Consider the following 16827-nt stretch of genomic DNA (forward strand, 5'->3'; position numbering starts at 1 on the left):
TCAATTCGAAATGCCTAGATCACTGACTCACCGTGGAATTGAATCTGCCCCCAGTGTGAAGACAAGGGCACAAGAAAGCCCAGCTTCTGTTTGCTCTATGGCTCAGCTTAGGTGTGTGGTGATCTAATTCGGGTTGTTTGTGTAGGCTACTAGTTAACCTATAGGCCTATGTGACCGCTCATATGTGTGAGTGTGTCCCACAGCTAGTTTTGGGAAGTTCCATCCCCCATCATATGGGGGTTGCGACATTTCCTTCCAAATGTCGAAATTGTGCACTTTCATTACGGTGGACTCCCGGTTCCCGTCAAAGGTCTCTGGTGGCTGATCGTGGTATTGTAACAGAAATGGGCGTATAGCCCTTTTCCCAATACAATCCCAGCCAAAGGCTAAGTGCTGTTAAAAACGATTTATCTAACAATTTATATATGCTTTTCTAATAACCACCACCATCATATTTGGAAACAGATCGCAAGCATCCATTTAACATTGGTTTCATTTTGTAATTTAATCTATTAGTTTATTATTTTTGCATTATTAAAATGATTCATTATTATTTGACTTTTTATTTATATGGTTGGTAAATATTTTTCACCTCACAAAACGAGAAGAAATTTTTGGATTTTCGAAATAATGCACTATATACACTAGGCCTACACATATAGCATTTTCCCAGGTTTATTACGATTTTAATGATTAATCTAAAATCAATATATATTTTTATTTAATTATACGTAATTAATTAGATACATATATTTTTGGGTTATAAACCCTAAATGAGTCCATATCCTCCATTAGGATTTTTCATCCATATCACGGATTGGATAATGGCGTTGCGGAGATCCATTTCTCATGATTCTGAGAACCCCTTGACGTTTATCTGTGATCTACGTCACAGCTTCGCAGCGGAAGTCATGACTTCAGACGGTTTGACAACAGGGTTACGACGCTGGGAGGCGAATTACACAGGTATGCGAAAAACGACTGCTGCCTAAATTGGATCCAAAGGCCACATACGACTATAGGTATCGTTATCACCATATATTACATTTATGAACATATATTTCGTCATAGTACGATGTATTGGGCGGGCGGCGATAGGCTGCATACAAACCTGCCAAAACAGTCGCACACACTTGAATGTCTTCAATCGATGATGTTGAAATCATGTTTTGTTTACTTCTTATATTCTTCAACCTGCCGCAAACGAGGATATATTTATTCATCTATTGTCATGCTTTATGGAATAGGATATATGTTATTACAATGCAAATAACGTTTAGATAAAACATACATGGAGAGGGAAAAACGATTTAAACACGATTTAATGATCCACTACGATATACTGTATGGTGTAGTGCATAACGAATCTGTATTATGTTCAGATGTTGACTATTACAGTGGCTAGTTGTGGAGATACGATGCGTTCGTAGGAGATGATGGTTAACTACAGCGTTATTTACATACCGCTTATATACTCTCGGCCAGATCTACCAATCATTTTAGTCTTCCACGTTATTACTTGTAAAGAGATACGAACAGTGTCTTAGTAGGCTGTCTTCTTCCGCAATTATTATAATCGGTGTGAAAAAACACATTCACTGACCTGACTCACTGACTCACTGGTTTGTTTTTAAGGAAGGGCCGTCAGTGCACGTAGCCTACAGGGTTCATTTGGACGTCGGTTTAATTTGTAATTTGTGCTGCATATCTCAAATATCTTAGAATGAGTACAAGAAAACGATGTTTTTATATAGGCTATATTTCTTTTTTAGTTATGGTCTCTTTGTGCGTGTTGGCTGCAGGTCCAGCTGTGATTGAGGTTACGGCCAATGCAGTTAGCTTTTTTCTGTTCTAGGAGGTTTAATTAGTGCCAATGAGTGAGATCGGGATCATGCATTTGCTGTTCTATCCCTTGCAGCAATTTGTTATTTTAATTCAAACAAATAATCTCGGCACATGAGAAATTACAGTTGAATTAAAATTCCGATTTATGTCTGCTGCACGTTTTCCTACTGAAAGGGTGATGAGAGAGACGAGATGTGTTTCCATTCTGACTGAAATCGTTGAAAAAATCGAAGACTATTTGCGTTTTCTGGGAGTGTGAAGAACTCTGTTACCATAGTGATTCCTCGATATGATGTAAGCCACTACGCTGTGCTAAACACCTCCTCCATCCAATTTGCTTCCGTATTTTCTCTGCATAAGTCTTATCCGCACGTAGCATCGTGGGTCTCACGGGTGAGTCACCACCACGGAGGCTGCTTGTCAGGAGTAGGCCTCTATTTCATGGCTTTCCTCTCTTTACCTTTCATGTTTGGAAGAGTAACGTGGCCAATAGGCAAGCATCCTTTTTTAACAAGGGAAGATTATAAAACTGTTGTTAAATTAGGCCTGCATGTATTGTTGGTTTTAATCCTTTTTAGATGGTTAAATTAGTAAAATACCAGACAACAACTCAGAAACATATATATTTGTATGTTTTCATTCGAAACATTAATTATTGAAACTTTTTGATTGAAATTGATTCTTCTTTAAAGGGCCAGTTTGTATAATTTAATAGCAACTAGCAGTGAGGTTGAGAATTGCAACCAATTGAATACTCTCTCTGGGTTACTATGGAAACATGGTGGCATTGTTGGAAGAGGACCCGCTCCCTTAAAGCGCTCATTCTAATAGCTAGCGTTCCAGTGAATGTCCCTGGATGGTTTTTGCAACATGTGTCCTAACACTATATCTTCTTAACAGGTCTTAAACATTGACAACTGCGCACCAATTTACTGGAGATTCTATCCAACATGTCGAGAGGGTGATACAAAACCAAGGCCCTCAGCAGTCATCCCTTCAGGTCAAAGAATCAACGTCTTCAAATCAATAGTAGCCCTACCCCTGGGCTCTCAACAAGAAAAGCTTTGGAAGGGGATTTTGTATGTTCACTCCCATCTGACATCAGAAAACACAAGGTGTGTTACTCAATTGTTACTTTTAGTGTACTTCAACCACCTTTTGCTCACATAGAAAAATAATTGAGTGAAACCCTTTTATTAATCGACCGTTAATCACTTGCTAAAACCAGCGTGCTCGTTGCTCATTGCAATTTGCCTGGCTTAACGACTCGATTACTTCCCTCACTGTCGGTCGTGTCACTTCCTTTCCACTCGCGTAGGAAGGAGGTGCCGCTCCTACGTTGCCCCCCGCCATGGGCCTGATGGGAGGCCTGTTTCACGGCCTGCTGATGCTCTGGCTCCTATCTCAGAGCCACAGCCTGGACAGTGACGGAAACGACGGCTCTTTCTACAGATTCAAAAGGTAACGTTGCAATATCAATATCCCTGTTATGTTTTCCTAATTGGTGGCCTGAAGAACATAGTCTTGCATTACAGTGGTTGCCAAAGATCTGGTCTCGGCCTCACTTCCGTTGAAGCCACCTTTCAAAACCCGCTAAGTGGTCGATCCAAAAGGGGGTTTTAGGTTGTGGAGGAGCTAGGGGCACCACGCCTCAGTCTGCAGAATAACAAGCAAGCAATCAAAATCATTCTTCATCTGAAATAAGAATGAATGACAATGTTAGAATATGAAAAGAAAGCAGCACTGAAGGCTGATATCAGGAAATAACCTTATCAGATAATGAGAAACATCAGGCCACACCCATATGTGGAAATCAATCCAGTCATGTACACCAACTCCCTCCAAGCACTGACTGGTCTGTCCACTTTTTATTTTTATTCTTTTAAGGTAGAGCTAGCTAGAAGCGAAAGCTGGTGTTTTCATGCTGCAAAGTCTGGTTGTGCCTGTGTCTGTGTGTGTTTATGTGTGTGTGGGCGATGGAGGGGATGTTACTAGGGTTTGTGATGGTCATACACCACAGATAAAAGCATCCTCTAGTAGCCACAGTAATTTGTCTAATCATATGTTGTGTCCCGTTTGGACTTCATTGCATCTGGGGGTATAGACTCAACAACAGAATGACTCTTTACTCAATAAGCTCTATCCTGGGTCTTGGAAGTCCATTACAGCAATTCGAATTCACTTATTCATTCATTTCTTATTGATGCTTTGACATATGCGGCATGGCTATGAAGAGAATTAAGTAAGCAATGAAAAACTTTCCGGAATGAGTATCAGGATTATGCCCAAAAACATATCACACACAATCACACTCTGATATTTTGCTCTATATTATTTCTTTGACCAACCAGAGTTGCCTTTTCATTGGAATAACTGTGCACATAGAAAAGGGGTTTGAATGCGTTTGCTATCTGTTGCCCAGGTACCAGGAGACGGTGCCTTCTAACCCCAGCGACTGCACGACCACGAGGAGCCGGCAGCCGGTGGGGGCGGTCAACCCCTATAACTTCTCCGTCCACGTCCACATGCCCGGGGTCACTCCCAAAGCCGTGAGTCGCCCCCCCCCACCCCCCCGTTTTGTTTAAGTCAAACAGTTTGTTTACCGTCGGCAATGTGTCTCAAACGAAGGTGTGGGTCGGAGAATGGCTCTAAAACAAAGAAGGGACGGGCCGGCAGCGTGGTCCCAGCCCCCGGGCGAAATCATTTGCTGAGTCATTGACCCCCCCGAACAAACAGAATGTTCCAACGAAGCCCAAAGGATGACAACCCCTCTCGGCGAATCATCGCAGAGATCCGGCGTGATCACTGAGCCGTCTACACTTCCCAGCGGCTTTCAAGCCCACCCGCCAGCCCCCCCCCCCCCCCCCCCCCCCCTTTACACCCTTCCTCCCCCCTCCCCCACCCTTCCCGTTCTCTGAACTCACTGGCGGCAGAGGGGACGGGGGGGAGTTCACGGAGAGATGCCTATCAGTGTTTCTAATGTGGGTTTATTCTCCATATTGATCTACTGTCGGGGCCTCTGTAGATCAGTAGATCAGCACCAGCCACCTACTATCTCATGGGTGTTCTCTAGTCTAGCCTGTTGCGCACGAGCTTTGCGGCACAGGGTGGGAACTAAGTGGGAACATGTCATGTTTTGTGCCACATTATACCTGTTCCTGTGTGGTTATTCCACTTATTCCATTTTCGCGGCGTCACTCAGACTGCTCCATTGAGTGGGTCAGACATGATTGCCTGGAATTACTCCCGGGAACACTGATCACACTCCGTTTGGGTGGCGAAACCACAGAGGCAGGTTGTTTGTTGGATTTTAATTTTATCCCCTATTTTTTCAGTATGGTTGAAATTTATAGTACTTTATTATGGTCTAATAAATGAACTATACACTTTGTTCTTCAATTGTGGCTGCCATTTTTTCTGGGACCAACAACTCCAGCTGATCCACAGCGAAGGAGACGTTACACCTGGGTGGACCCATTTGCGGCGCTTTTTTGACTCTGCAGACTCTATCTTTTTTATGTAACAACCCAGTCTTTTCCGAAATGAAACTACCCCTTTTACAGTTGGCGTAATATGTGATTGCGTGACTGGGAGAAAGCAAAAGGGGTGACAGCGGCACTTTCCTGAGTATTTCAGAGATGTTGTGATGTGTAGTGAAACCCAGACTGGCCATTCTGAACCCTGTTCTTTCCATCTTCATGAGAAAGCTTCCTCTAAATCCACACTTTTGACACAAAAGATTACCGTAAACTGAAACAAATATAAAAAAAGGAAGACATTCATTTGAAAAACATTCTTAACACTATCCACTCACTGTTTCAGTCTGACTCCTACTTGTGCATGGCAGTACCTGTCCCGACCAAAAGAGATGTTTACATTGGTGAGTCATCACTTGTGCATTACCATTTCCATCCCACAGAGTTACTTATTTTTACCAGCACAAATGTATGGTCCCCATAAATAGACTGCACGTAAACTATATATTTATGTATTATATATGTATGTATGTTTGCATGACTATATCTTCAATTCGTAAAAGGGAAGAAAGGTAGTAATCAGAGATGAAGTAACCAGGTGTTCATAACGATCACGCTGCTGTACCTGTGATCATTGTGAAAACAAGCAGTCCTATTCTATCATGGTTTTAAACCATGGTTTTAAACCAAATATAATTAATGTCATTACTCTGCCATTACCCCCTTTTTTAGTGGACTTTGTGCCGCATGCTCGTATGGACACAGCCCATCACATGCTCCTTTATGGCTGCCAGACTCCTGTATCAACAAGTGGCTATTGGTAAGTCTGCTCACCAAGAGCGTGTCCCCCTTACCGGCCTGTTGTTAATGGAGCCGGGATGAGTGATCGGCAACACCTGCCACTAGCTCCCCTGTCTCCCCATCCTGTCTCCCTAGTCTTGGCTTCAAATCCAGTTTTACTAGGAGTCACCTCTTCCATATACAACATTCCCTTCTTAGATTCAAACCAATGAATACATTAAGTGATTGGATGTTGTACTTTATTTATTTATTCATATATATATATATATGTATATATATATATATTCACTATTAATGCATATAGTTATTATTAAACCTTTATTTATTCAGAGAAAGGCCATTGATTGCAGGCTCTCTTTTTCAATGAAACCCTAATTACAAAATATACAAATATAAACAGAAATGATGGAATCATCTCCAAGTACCAATGATTAACGGACTGCCGGACACTATCTCCCTAGGGACTGTGGGAGTGTAAAGGGGATCTGTGAGGACGAGGCCTCCATCATGTACGCCTGGGCCCGGAACGCCCCGCCCACCAAGCTGCCCAAAGGTACACGCACACGGTTCACTATAGCTACTGATGCCGTGACCAGTGCAATGCATTTTATATTCTTGTGTTTGGAACCAGTGGCCCCCAGAGGCATGTTTCATAGAAGGTTTGGGGGGGGGGGGGGGGGGGTGCGATATTTTAGTGGCACACCCAAAAGCCGAAGGCAATAACTGTATTTCAGTATTTCGATTATGCTGTTGTAGTATATGGGCTGGTTGAAAACGATGTCCACATGAGAGTAACGGAGTCGCATAGTTTACTTTGGTTTCTTATTATACAGTTAATGTTAAGGATGATCTGATGTTCAAAGACTAAAACCTTAAAATTTGGAGTACCATGCTGTTTTAATGGGTTATGTATCTGGAAACACATGTTCTAGGCAAAGTTTTCATTTGGGCTAAATGAGTTAAGGAGTCAGCAAATTAACTGGGGCTTGCTAGCTATTCATTTGATATTTTCCTATTATGAAAAAAGAAAATATTGAAATAAATTAATAGAACCTAATGTAAAGGGACATAGTTAGCCATGTTGTTATACATGCTGTAATATTGTTAACACCAGGATATTTCTTGTTTTCTGGCCTCAACAGATGTTGGCTTTAGAGTGGGAGGAAACTCTGGAATTACCCATTTTGTGCTGCAAATACATTATGGAAATATTAAAGCTTTTGAAGGTGAGTCTTTTCAAAACAGTGTGTTTTGGTTGCATACAGATTGTTCATTTGTTATTCAAGTCCCCAATATCAGTTTATTTTTGAAGTTCAAATGAAGTGCGTGTGTGTGCGTTTGTGTGCGCGTGTGTGTGCGTGTGCGTGAGTGCCTGCCTGCCTGCCTGCCTGCCTGCCTGCCTGCGTGCGTGTGTGTGTGCGCATACAATGAGAGTATTTGCCAGGCTCAATTCATATCTGGGGTGGACTTGAGTTCACTGAATATCAGAGTTCAGTGAAACCTTGGGAAACACACAGAAACCAGCTGAATGTATTTGGGTTTAGGGTGAAATCGGCGTTTCATAAGGATGTAGAATGAAATATGTAGAATGACCCTGTGTACTTTGTTTTGCAGACAACCATAAAGACTGCTCGGGACTTACCTTGCAAATGACTACTAAACGGTCAGTACTTATTTATACACTCATCAAACTACCCTATTGGTCTTATTTGAAAGGTATGTATTTTACAGTATATGCCGCAATCATGCATTAGAAGGCCCCATTATCATGTCAGATAAGAGAATTAGGTCCCATAAATCTTGTACACTTTTGGAAATGGCTATCCAATTTATTATGGATTTTTTTATTTATCCATGCTCATTTGTGCATATATCATACCTCTACTATGTGCATTCAAGCAAATACATTATAGACCTTTTACATCCCCTTGCTGACACTCACAAAGAATCGAGACGCTATCACAGTGACCTTGCTAAAGCTGTTGGCTTACTGTACTATTTTTTTGTCTGCATTTGCTACAGACAGCAATTCATCGCCGGCATTTATCTGATGATGAGTATGGATACCATCATCTCCCCAGGGAATAAAGGTACTCTATCTCTACGCTTATGACCACTTGTTGCGCCATTCATCCTTGAAACACATTTCGTCGTTTTTCTTATCATGTGTGCCACCTCCAATCAGATGTGCTCTTCTCCCTGTACAGTAACAAACGCAGACATCGCCTGTACCTACGACTCTTACCCCATCTACCCCTTTGCCTTCCGGACGCATACCCACCACTTAGGTGAAGGCCCCTTTACAGAGAGTTGACTAAATATTCAGATGTTCTTTAGTGCTGGCATGTGATTCACTGTGAGGCCCCGTTAATGGACTCTAAGGCCCAATCCCATTTCTTCCCCTTACCCCTTCCCCTTCCCCCTCCCCCTTGTTTTGAAGGGGTAAGGGGAAGGGGTAAGGGGTATATATGGGATTGGGCCTAACTGTAGTCTCGCTGTGGTGGGGGGGTGTCATTCAACAGGCAAAGAGGTGATCGGCTACAGGATCCGGAACGGGAGATGGACTCTGATTGGCCGGCAGTCACCTCAGTTACCCCAGGTACCTCACAAAGCCGCCAGTAGCCCGCGTGACATGCTGTGTGTGGATGGTGGAAGAGAGCTCATTTACCTTACCCTAGCGATGCATTGATCCAACTCTACGCCCAGTTTGAGAACTGTTCTTCTCAAAACACCCCACCTTTCGCTGAGTGGATTGACTGCTACTGATGCTGAAATGCATCAAATGCATAACATAATGGTGTTTATAGTTTAGGCGTTGAAAAGTATTATGATTTGTGCTCCGAACATGTAAGGAGTCTTGGGTCCTCACCGGTTTGGAGCCCTGCTCATTGTTTACATTTACCTTTTTTGGTTCATATTTTTCCCCTGCCAGGCATTTTATCCTGCCAGCAAAGACATAGAGGTCAAGTTTGGAGATACCATCGCATCCCGATGTGTATTCACAGGAGAAGGAAGGACCTCAAAAACATACATTGGGTAAGTTCAATGGGAAAATACTAAAGCTTTCACGATTGGTCCATTGGTTTGACTAATTATGAGTGTATTGGTGTTTACACGTGTTTGTTGCGCATGTCATAACCATTCAGAAACCTGTTTTGAAGTGATTTAATCTTTAGTTTCCTGCATTTATACAAATGTGCAATGCACGTCCTCTGAATGATCAGAGGACAGATTCCCCTGTGGTGGCTATGCACTCGTTTTCAGAGAACACATCAATGTGTGCAAATGCTGCTTTGGTTGAGGATTTGCATCGATAGACCAAACACTTTTGTCAATCAGCAGGACACAAACATATGGAAATGTTGCTGAAGAAACAGGCCCAACACGCCCTACTACAAACAACGAAACACATGCAAAGACGAATGCATATTCTATGTTTTCCGCCCGATCGACACCACCCCTGTGTCCTATTCTCCGAAAAAGCAATCAATGTGTATTTGAAACGCCTCAGCGTTGAATATTCACCCGAGACGCAACAAAATCAATGACAATCATTCATACTGCGATTAACCTCGCAAACCATTTCATTGTTCCCACTGCAGCGGCACCGCCGATGACGAGATGTGCAACTACTACATCATGTACTACATGGAGAGCAGGCATGCCACCCCGTTCATGAGCTGCATGGAGCCAGGCAGCGCGGAGCTGTTCAGACACATGCCAGTGCTGCCAGCCCTCCCGGTGCCCGTCGAGTCACATGACATGATGTCCCGGGTCATGTCAGGACACAAAACAGGTCGATGAGGCAATATCTTAAAAATGAAAAAACAAATGCATGCATATTGACCAGAAGGACTTATTCTATGTATTGACATATCGTGTAATGACCATTAGCCATAGTTGTAGCGTACTCTAGTAGTATGATAGGCATTTATTCATTCTTGATGTCATTGTTTTTTTCTTTCTTCTGGATAGTTTAGATGTTTTTGTGAATATGTTACATTGACCGATGTAAAGTACATTACATGATGGTTACATTTTAAAAACCAGGGCATAGCTTGGTTGTTCTGGGTCGCTGATAGGGGGTTTCCCGGGGAAATGCAGGGGTGCTAAAAGGCATTATTTTTTGCTGAATCTGCAAAACCCATTTTTGTGTGTTGACGGTCCGATTTTCCACATCTGACTGTTGGCAGACTGAATGTAAATCAGGAAGTGACATTGCTAGCAATTCCTAGGCAGTCTGGTTTAAGGGATAAGAAAGCAAGAGACAAACATTGCATTTCTGCCCTACAGATATTCCAAATGAGAATGAGTCACCGCAGACAACGGGAACACCGGATTATGGTACGTAATTATGTTCAAATATAACCCTCTGGGAGATACACACCGGAACCACGACGCAACCGGGCCCCCTAATTAGATGCACACACACGCACATCGTGGCTGACAATGACGTCTACTCATGAAGTGGGTGGGGGGGGTTATTATCTGCAATATGTTATGTTTGTTTTCTTAACGTGCATGATCTTCTATCAAGGTTATTTTCTGTGATGCGTTTTGTTCGCGTGTGTTTGCATGCGAACGATCTTGTATTCAGGTTATTTTCCACAAAAGAGTTTTGTTCGCATGGGTTGCTCTAACGTGCACCATCTGCCCGGCAGGTTATTTCCTGGAGGAGGTGACGGCCTGGCCTGAGGTGAAGCTGCAGCTGGGGCAGGTGTCAGGCCTGGCCCTGGACTCGTACGGTAATCTGGTCATCTTCCACCGAGGGGATCATCACTGGGGAGTGAAGTGAGTCCTTCTGACAGGTCACGTGTTCAGGTGGTTTACTCTTTACAGCTGCTGTAGGGAGAGATTGAGAGTTGTTTGTATTTGTATTAATGCATTCAATTCAGGATTCAAACGAATGGAATTTTTATTTCCTTTGTGCCCATGCATATATGTGTGAAAGGGCATGAGACATAACAGTTGACATGAAAATGGCCTGGCCAAAAATGGGATGACTGAATTATCCTTTGTTTGTGTTGTACCCAGATATAATCACGTCATTTGAATACTTCAGTAAAGTGGAAAAACATTTTTGTTTGATTATTAACACAACACACAGAATATCTCACTAGCACCCGGTTTGGAGGCATCGCTATTACGTGCTTTGAATTCTCATAATTTTTCCTTTGTCCACAAAGTCATTGCCATGGCAACGAGCCTATCGGCTGACGCTCTCCTTTGCTAAAGCCGACCACGAGGGGCTGCTAATGTCGAGAGCTACAGAGTGTCTCTTTAACATTAAAGCTCTCTAATGACAGCAATGCCTCCCTTATTCCCCCTACCCCACCCCACAGCTCCTTTGACAACATAGCGAGGTACCAGCATAGGTCCAAAGGGCCCATCCAGCAGTCCACCATCTTGGTTGTGGACCAGGTCAAAGGAGAGATCCTCAAGGCCTCTGGCAGAAACACGTGAGCGACCATGTGCTTTCCTTCTCCTTCAGAACATGATGCCCGTAAGGTTTTGATTGCTTGAATCCAAGCCTAGGACTCAGGCAATTAAAGGATGACCCTGCCCCACTCTGTCTCGCGCTGCAGCTTCTACCTGCCTCACGGAATAACCACGGACAAGGAGAACAACTACTGGGTGACTGATGTTGCTCTTCATCAGGTGAGAACGGGAAAAGTAACTCTGCAGTCTGGAGGGCAGAATTGTAAAGCTGTCACCCAGTCCCATGATGGCTTTGAAGTATTTTGAGTCACATTTCGAAATCTGGGCCAACGTTGTTTAGAATTGGTTATGGAATATTATAAGATACTTTCACCTGGCTGCTGCGAACATGGACGCAATAATAATCATAATACATTGAATTTAAAGGGCGCCTTTCAAGACACCCAAGGTCACCTTACAGAGCATAAAGTTATCATAAATCGTTTAAGAAATAATAAAATAATAATAATAAATAAATTAATTAATAAATAAATAAATAAAAACAATACCATGGAGCAACTGTATGAGTCAATAAATATAGACAAAAAATAACTCAATTCTGCCACTATGTCAATTGGGATCAGGGTGGTCGTTGTGTGTGGAAAATGCAATGCAACATCCCATTCTCCACACCATTCGTGCAGGTCTTCAAACTGAGCAGTCAGCAGAGGGATGTACCGCTGGTGGAGCTGGGGGAGGCCTTCACCCCGGGCAGCGACCGGCGGCACTTCTGCCAGCCCACCGACGTGGCCGTGGACCCCGTCACCGGGAACATCTACGTTTCCGACGGATACTGCAACTCCAGGATCATGAAGTTCTCCGCTGAGGGCCAATACCTGTCCGAGTGGGGAGCAGGTAATAGGGGGGTCCTTAACACACACTCTCCTATTGGTTAACCGGGCGGTCAGTGAACCAATAGCCAACCAGAATGTAGAAAATGAGAATATTACAATGTAAGAGGTCAAGCATTGTAAGTATAACCATTGTCTTTATTAAAGCAACCATATTAAATGCTTAATGTAACTCTTCATGAAGTCCTATTTTAAATTACGTTAAAAAGTGCAACATTTTTGCAACTTGAATTATTGCGGCCGGCTCCCTTATTCCGGTCAGGTAGGAGGGGGGTCAAAACAGTTTGGAGACGTCTAGTTTTGGAAGTTTACATCCGAATAACCCTAATCTGAATAGGGTTAGAGTCCCATTGCAATCCCAAACCATGGTTTTCCTGTTTTCCCCCTCGGCTCATCAGGGTCATCGGATCGCAGGAAACGGAAGCCGTTCCGCATCCCGCACAGCCTGGCGTACCTCCCGGACCGCCAGGAGCTGTGTGTGGCCGACCGGGAGAACGGACGCATCCAGTGCTTCGTGGCCGACTCTGGGGAGTTCCTCAAGGAGATCAAGAAGGAGGAGTTTGGGGGGGAAGTGTACGCCATCGCCTACAGTCCACACAGCGGTGGGTTCATGGAGTCGGGAGGATTAAACACTGAGACATTTTCTTTTTTTTTTCCTCCTGCTATGTTGCGGGTCAAATTGACCCGTTTTGAAGTTTGGATAATTGGTAATTAACGTTTTCAGCGTCAAACCTCTTCTGCTGGCATTAATTAGGGTAAAAAAACATTCCAAATCAAAACAGTTCATGTCAAGCAACCCCCCCCCCCCCCCTGCAGGTCGGTTTGACCCGAACAGTGGTGGTTGAAAGGGGTCCGATGTTAGGGCAACAATAGGACCCCTCAATCGACCAATCGACAGTCGCTTCCTTGAACCTTTTATGTTGTAGAAAAAGAAAGGGCACACAAACACACACACACACACACACACACACACACACACACACACACACACACAGATTTTTCATTTTCCGTTTCTAAATAATTGCTTTTCAGTGAACGGGTCAAAATGACCCTGGTTTTGGTTTCTGACGATATTTAAACACACAGTGGGGCAAATTGATCCAGGAACATTTTTGTTATTCATGACAAACATAACAGGAGGGATAAATAAATATTGACTAAGGGAAAACGACTCGATTTAGTTGTCATGCTTTAGGATTCTTCCCAAAACTCAACATCCCAAAAATCCCATTATGTTCATTAATTTATTCCTTACACATGAAGCACAATAATACAGAGAGATGAAAAGGATCAACCAAAGGCTTTGGTTTGCTTTTTGTTTAACGCAAATTTGAATGCTTTCTTCTTTCTTCAGGGGGTCTCATCTACGCAGTCAACGGGGAATCTGCAGATGGATACTCTTCCCCGATCAGAGGCTTTGTCATCGATTATTCCAGCAAGGACATTGTGAATGTCTTCAGGCCAGTGGATCAGGTAGCTACCGCCGTCGGCACACCCTCAAACAGCACACAGACTCACCTGTTGTTTGTGTACTTATGAACCTTTGCAGGTTCAATGTTTTCAGTATTTGTATGTTTTCTTCAAACCCGAGTATGTATGCTGCTTTTGTCAAGGCTGGTTGTTTTTTTTATGTGCTATATAAAGACATTTGATGTATCAATCTCAATGTATCATGTATTTTTTTCCTTTTATTCAGCAACCAGTTGCTATACTATGTGCAGGCGTAGGGAAAAATATGAACAAGTAAGAGTACAGGAACCTGGGTCGCAGGCAAACCAATGCCGCTCACTGAGGTCGTACTTTGCCTTCCTTCTAGGAGTTCAAGATGCCCCATGACATCGTGGTTACCCCCGACGACAGCGTCTTTGTAGGGGATGCCGCCTCTGGCTCTGTCTTCAAGTTCACTTCTGGAAGTAAGTGGTTGTTTTCACAGAATGTGGTTTTATGTGTAAAACAAAATATCAGTTAAAATATTGAGGAAAATCTCCGTTGGATTTTCATTGGGCGTTTTACGTATCTTTTTCAGACTCCCATCGCTCCGTCAAGAAGAGTGGGTTTGAAGTGGAAGAGCTTGAAGGTGATTCTTAAAGATTTGCCTTTTCTTATCATAACGTACCGTATCATACTGTGTAGGTTTAAAGAGTTAGAAAATAGGTTTTGGATTCTTCTTGTTGCTTACCCTTTAATGAATAAATAAAAATGGATGCTTCCAGAAAGTCAGATGTTTCCAAGACAGGACTAGCCATGAGCCGATGGGTTGCGATTTAATTCAGCAATTTGAAACCCTGCCTTGATCTGAGATTGTAATAAATGTTGTTCTTTCATGAAAGTGATAGTTGATCTCAGACCTGCTAATGTTGGAAGATTTTTTGGAGACACCCTAACCTTAACTTAAAGGGTAACCCTCACGCTTGGCTTATTTTTCATAAAAAAGAGAGCTTCTTCATATGCATGTCGGGGAAAAAAATCGCAATCTGCAGCATCATCGATTTCCATGTAAAACCACAATTTCTTTCGAAAGACGCATTAAGTAGAACTCTTAGATTAGAAAATAGCCAATACGGACAGGTCCCGTGCGGCAGTTCCCCATTGCTGCTAAAACATGATGAGAACTTGCCACACTTGGCGCCGGTAGTTCAAACATCATAACCCTAAACATCACACTGCGTGTGTCTCTACTCAGAAATAAAGACCATCATCCAGACCAACCTGAGACCAGCCTCGCACAAGGCCCAGACTGTCTCAGAGATCCAGCCCGCTCCTCCTCCGATATACCAACGACAGCAGAAGCAACCACCAGGGGAGGAGGAGAAGGGGAGGCCAGAGAAAATCAAGCCCGACCCGAGCACTCGTCAGGGGGTCTCTCCGGCCCTCATGACCACCCTCCTGCTCGTTCCCCTGGTGCTGGTCGTTTCCATAGCGGTGTTTATCCGCTGGAGGAAGAGCAGGGTGTATGGTGGTGAGATAACCCATGCATTTCAATGGCTATGTTCAGTTGTCCGAATGTTGGTTATTATTTTTGTGGTCCTGCATGTTATTCACCCGGATTATTGTTCCTCCTCAGACACATTCGACATGATACAGGACGTGAAGCCGGGGGGGGGAATCTTGGGGAAACTGAAGGGTATGCATTTGTATATATGTTGGGATTTCAAATCATGTTTTTCGTTCACATGTATGTATGTTTAGGATAAGGAATCCCATGTCTAGCGTTATACCATTTTTTTTTTTTAAACCAAATTAATTTGATAATACATACGTTTGAATGAAACCACTAGATTGATCTGCCAATTTACCCCGAATTGTTCGTAGTAGTATGCACTCATGCCTTATGCACACACTTTACCCTTAAAGTAAGTTTTGAGTCATTCTATAGTTCTCAGATTGCTCCATTAAATCGTTAAAAAAAAAGAAAATACAATAGAGAAGTTGTTGCCATTTACCTTTTGAAATCAATCATAAAAGTAGTGGCCTTTTGAAAGGCATTGCATAAAAGTTTTCTGAAATGAACCTTTTCATTATTCATTCTCATATATGCTTTGATATAATTTCAGGTAAAGCTGTGGGTGGCTTGAACCTGGGAAACTTCCTTGCGACTCACAAAGGCTACACCCGGCAAGGCTTCGACCGTCTGAACACGGAGGGCAGCGACCACGAAAAAGAGGAAGATTACACAACGGATTCAGAGAACGAAGAGTATTCTGCCCCCCCAGCCCCCAGCTCATCCTCGTAGGCCAACAAACTATAACCAGGACCAACTAGCTCTGGTCACATGTCGGGATGTAATTCATTTATGTGCAAAATGTTTTGTTTTTTGGCTGCCAAATGTATTTATTTTTATGAGAATTCTGATTAATATAACTGAAGTCACATTAACTGATTTTTTTTTCGTTTCTTTTCCTGTAGATTATTTTCATAAAGACCAAGAATACTTTTTATTGTTTTAGATTGAATCAAACATTTCAATAGTTTAAAAGCTATATATTTGTGCCTTTTTAGTTACTTTGCCAACCTTCAAAAACGTGCCACTTGGGAAAAGTTATTGCTACGGAGATCTGAATCTTCATATATATGGTCTATTTCTTACGTAAGTTGTCTTCACAAAATCACAAAATATATATAAATATATATATATATAATCATTTGATAAATATCAGATGTTGACTGTCTATTTATTGTGTCACAGTGAGGTTATGCTGCAAGAAAACTATTTTCAGTAATTTTTGTGTAATAATAAAGTGTCCGCAAAGCATCAGCCTTGCATCATGTTTATTGAACCAACATTAAAGGCAGTGCTTTAAAAATGTCAATACTTACAACAGATACATGCCTAATCAGAAGCTCCAGAAGTTTCATCCCAGAGTTCCTGCTGCAGA

General features: G+C 42.7%; 1 protein-coding gene across 4 annotated transcripts; it reads left to right on the forward strand.

Annotated features, from left to right (window-relative positions):
• The first annotated feature begins 814 nt into the window (after nucleotides 1-814).
• On the forward strand, nucleotides 815-16706 carry pam (peptidylglycine alpha-amidating monooxygenase). 4 transcript variants are annotated; one of them, XM_030354141.1, is made up of 26 exons: nucleotides 815-966; nucleotides 2746-2960; nucleotides 3164-3306; nucleotides 4268-4394; nucleotides 5668-5725; nucleotides 6054-6141; nucleotides 6584-6675; nucleotides 7265-7348; nucleotides 7737-7785; nucleotides 8145-8212; nucleotides 8330-8410; nucleotides 8645-8721; nucleotides 9055-9158; nucleotides 9725-9918; nucleotides 10416-10466; nucleotides 10784-10913; nucleotides 11465-11581; nucleotides 11708-11780; nucleotides 12245-12455; nucleotides 12850-13053; nucleotides 13806-13924; nucleotides 14268-14364; nucleotides 14478-14528; nucleotides 15135-15410; nucleotides 15516-15575; nucleotides 16006-16706. In XM_030354141.1, the coding sequence occupies exons 3-26, from the start codon at nucleotides 3197-3199 to the stop codon at nucleotides 16182-16184; spliced, it is 2700 nt and encodes an 899-aa protein (XP_030210001.1). In that variant the 5' UTR covers nucleotides 815-966; nucleotides 2746-2960; nucleotides 3164-3196; the 3' UTR covers nucleotides 16185-16706. The 4 variants fall into 4 exon arrangements, with proteins under 4 accessions (XP_030210001.1, XP_030210000.1, XP_030210002.1 ...); XM_030354140.1 differs by having other exon boundaries at nucleotides 881-1022; XM_030354142.1 differs by lacking the exons at nucleotides 815-966; nucleotides 2746-2960; nucleotides 3164-3306; nucleotides 4268-4394 and adding an exon at nucleotides 4770-5136.
• Nucleotides 16707-16827: the final 121 nt, after the last annotated feature.

This window comes from Gadus morhua, chromosome 4 (assembly GCF_902167405.1).
Source record: "Gadus morhua chromosome 4, gadMor3.0, whole genome shotgun sequence".
Taxonomy (NCBI): domain Eukaryota; kingdom Metazoa; phylum Chordata; class Actinopteri; order Gadiformes; family Gadidae; genus Gadus; species Gadus morhua.